Source organism: Gavialis gangeticus, unplaced genomic scaffold, assembly GCF_001723915.1.
Source record: "Gavialis gangeticus isolate Ggan-Ray unplaced genomic scaffold, GavGan_comp1, whole genome shotgun sequence".
Classification (NCBI taxonomy): Eukaryota; Metazoa; Chordata; order Crocodylia; family Gavialidae; genus Gavialis; species Gavialis gangeticus.
Genome location: NW_017729004.1, coordinates 6,136,768 through 6,140,753, shown reverse-complemented (window position 1 = coordinate 6,140,753; position 3,986 = coordinate 6,136,768). Strand labels below are relative to the sequence as shown.

At 43.4% G+C, this 3,986-nt stretch overlaps 1 protein-coding gene across 1 annotated transcript in view; it reads right to left on the bottom strand.

Moving 5' to 3' along the window:
- The window catches only part of OBSCN (obscurin, cytoskeletal calmodulin and titin-interacting RhoGEF), a 287,786-nt gene that overhangs the window by 46,883 nt on the left and 236,917 nt on the right, over positions 1-3,986 (bottom strand). The window contains exons 75-76 of the mRNA XM_019507926.1: positions 1,499-1,636; positions 417-556 (exon numbers count right to left, since the gene is read on the bottom strand). Coding sequence (XP_019363471.1) covers positions 417-556; positions 1,499-1,636 — 278 coding nt within the window. The remainder of the gene's footprint in view (positions 1-416; positions 557-1,498; positions 1,637-3,986) is intronic.

Below are 3,986 nucleotides of genomic sequence, written 5' to 3'. Positions count from 1 at the left end.
TTTTTTTTTTAAATCAATATATTTTTCAAAACATTTTCATTTAAACAAAAACGGCATTTTTCACGGACAAAGCATTTCAACGAGAAACATTTCCAAAAGGCGTGCCTCAGTGCCTTAAAACATCAAGGTTTGGATGCATTGAATTTGGAAAGACTTGATGCATTCAAAATGAAGAGGAACCATTTGGAAATGCTGAGCTGAGCCGGGTCTGGACAGCCATGCAGCGAGAGTCGGACCTAAACTTTAATTGACGGGCCTGTGCTCCGGTGAGAGGCCTCTCAGGCTCTCCATATATGTGTAACTCTACAAGTCTTTTTAAGGTGGCAATCTTTAAAACAGAGTAGAGGTGGGAGTAATCAGCCTAGACAGACATTTCTGGCAGCAAACACTTTGTGAAGTCGATTCACGTGGAGTACCTCCCCTCTTGCATCCCCGTCTTCAGATTCAGAAGAGGATTCCTGAGCGATCGACGAAGGTCTGGACCTGCCGTGACGCGGAGATGGTGACGGGGTCTTGGACTCGTCATCACTGTCTGCCCCAGGTACACGAAGCGTGGCTGAAAAGAGAAAGGGGCACACAAGTTAAATTAAGATTATCAAATAGGATTCAATGCTTGATCTTCATAGAATTAAGTGTCTTCAGAAAAGACCACTGATAACATGCATCATGATGTCCTTTTAGTAGGACGGTCTATGCAAATTGGACATTTTAAAGCCACAAAAGAACATTATTTGCTTCAGGAGGGATGCAGAACGGTGCAGACACCAGTCACAAGCCTTTATCTTCTCTGTAAATTCAAATCACTGGAGGAGCAATATGACTATAGAAGACCCAGCCTCTAGTTAAACGCAAATAGGCTTGATAGTCATTAACATTATCGCTACAAGATATGCTTATGAAACAGCATATGACTGTAGCTCAGTGCAATTTTATACCAGCAGCAAACTGCTCCCATTTTTTGGCTTCTGCACTGCAGGCCCGAAGAATCAGTGGCTAAATAACTACGTGATTTTTCAGTCGGCAAATTAGATACAGTAAGCAGATGTCTAATGACAGAAACTTGCACACTCATTTCATTGAAGGAATGATTTTTATCAGTCAAAACTCTGGCCCAAGTATTGGAGGCCTGGATGATTTCTAGCTGCAAGCTAGACATTTTCCAATGAAAAACTGCTAAACTGATTTTCTTCAAACCTGGCTTGTTTTGTAGCACACAATGGGCACACCCACACCTGTGCTTTAATGTGCATTAGCCTATTTTAATGTGCATTAAAGCATCACAAAAAACCCTGTGGTTTCACTAATGCACGTTAAAATACGCTGATGCGCCTTTTTCTAGTACCTCACAATGGAGGTACTAAATTTAATGTGCATTAGCCAAAGTGCATTAATGAATGTGTAGATATGCCCAATGAGACTTAAACTCGCATGAAACCGGAGGATCAATTGCCTTGCTTTGTATAGTAAATTAAAACACATTTGCCAGATGCTAACTTACCCTGACTTATTTTTGCAGACACTATTTCTGTGATCTGGGAGGTGAGTTTCTGGAGGAATTCTTCCGTTCCAACATCAGATAATGAAATTTGACTTCTGGACACACCTTCTCTACCAGCTTCACCTTCTAAAAGCTCTCCTGCCGACAGGGAGAACATTTTGTGAAGTAGGTAACATCACCTCTGAACATCCACCCCATCAAACCAGACACGACAAAACTATCCTGCATAGGCTGACATCAGGGAAGCTGGACTTCACATGCATTCTCCATTAAACAGCAGAGCTCACCTCTGCACTGAAAACAGACCCTTTCCCTCCCAGAGGATTGGGTAAATAGCATGTTGTAACAGAGGCAGAAACCTTTTATTGAACAATGAAGATAAAAATAAAATTTAAATTTAAAAGCTGCTTAATTTTTTGTGTACTGCCCAATCTATGCAGCAAATGATGCAGGGGCTCCACACAAGAAGAGTGACTATGTAATTAAGGACCACCTGATAATACATAAGTAGGCAGTGTTAAAGTTGTACAGGCAACCTTGAAGTTGTCACATTTCCTGAACAATTCAGACCCCATGGTGACTGACATGATGTAAAAACTCATTTGACTCCCTTAGGCTACATACTTATGCAGTCTTTTGAGTTCTGCCTTCTCCGGTTTGAAATTCAACTCTATTTGGAAAGCTAATAAAAGGTCTATGAGTAGCTTAACAATACTGTCATGTGCTCTGCAGGATTCAAGTGAAGGATAGGTTTTGCGTTGGGCTTTTGCATGGGGGCAAACTGTACCCCCAACAGACAAATCTTGGATACGATTGTGAGTGCATAGCTAGAGACCGGCCAGGAAGGCATGCATAGCACAAGACACCTGGCTTCGGCGCATTAAAAACTCTTCTAATGCTGTTAATGAACTTCTGACAGGTTCGTAACTCAGCTGAGCTCAAAACTAATTTCTTTCGTACTGAAAAGCGTTTATTTTCCCACAAGGTTTCTTTCCTTGCGAATTTTCAGCTTTGCTCCCATATCCAAGAGAATGCTAGAAGTGTTCAAAAAAGGGGGCCAAGCCGTGTGTTGACAAAACAAGAGGCGTGTATGCATGACACTTTAAAATTAGCTAAATGCTTTTGCCCTGCTTTAATGGTGTCGGTGTTTGCATGCCTCGGCAGTGTATTGCGCATTCATTCCAGCCACTGTAGGAAATTCAGCAGCGTAATGTGCCTTAAATGTCTTGAGGAGCTTTAGTTTAATCAGCTCTAAACAGAAGTGGTGTTTGTTAAAACCCACTGCGTCGGGGTAGGGCCCTGTTAAGTGCAGTGGGAAAAGTGCACGTTTCTGTACTCTTGCTCTCCCTCCATTCAAACATGCATTTGCTTAACATTTGTACCTCACGCAAAATGTCCAAGCCACTTTGAACTGCAGAATGTGTCTTAGTTTAAATATGACTAGGCTTTATATGTGCTGTGCTTGATTATGTCTACCATGTCTTTTCTCATCTCTGCTTGTAATCTGGCAAGAAGCAGGGCTGTCTGCGCTAGGCAGGAAAGCCCCCTTGGTTGGGTCTATTGTCTCGGGATGCACCCTGCTGGGTTTTTGTCAATAAAAGAGCACAAAGATAAGTCCCATAAGCAAAGGGGGATTAGATCTCTAGCTTAATTGGCTAACTCAGCAGCATTAGGGGGGTTTTTTTGTTTTTTTTTAATGAATTGGTTAAGAGGAAACAACTGGAAGCTGGGAAAGCCCTGATTGGAAAAGCTTGGGTGATGTCACACCAGATATGTAAAGGGAAGCGAGCTGGAGCCATGTGAAGGGGAAATCCAAGATAATGGGAAAGAGAGTCTATCTCAACGCTTGCTCAAAACACGTTTTTCCAACTATTTAAGTTGGTCTAATAGAAACTATCAGATTCACCCAAAGAACCTCGTCTGCCTATCTCAAAGTTTGAGACTCAGCCTTGTCCCTTGTTTTCCCCCTTTTGCTTTTTTCTGAGTTTTAAGTCAGAGGATACCCTGGGACATGCTAACCAGGGTTGGAGCCTGGCACTTTTGCTAGTGCATTCGAGCCAGGATTAAAAACCTGGCGCATTTTGGACCAGGGTAAGACCTGGCACAGTTTGTTGTTTAGTCCAGTGCAAAATAAGCCTGACTCTCTTTTGCTTTTTCGTTCAAGCCTCAGCGCAGAATGGCCTGATGCCCTCTTGTTGCCTTGACCAGGCCCAGCGCAATAGGCCTGGCCCTGCTTTGCGTTCTTTTGCAGTTTTCTGCCCCAAAAAGGCTGGGGATTGGGACCAGGAATTTTGGGGTGTGATATGCTGATGGAAGCCGCATTTAAAACCTCAAAGCCACCACGGAAAAGTGCAGATCTGTGCCCTGCAGCTTCCCAGAGAACGAGGGGCCCCTTGCAATGCAGGACTGATGCTCACAACCAGCTTCCCGTGGCACAGCAAACCCAAGGAGCAGCTCATAGGACTCTCCGGTGTGGGTCCAGCCCATG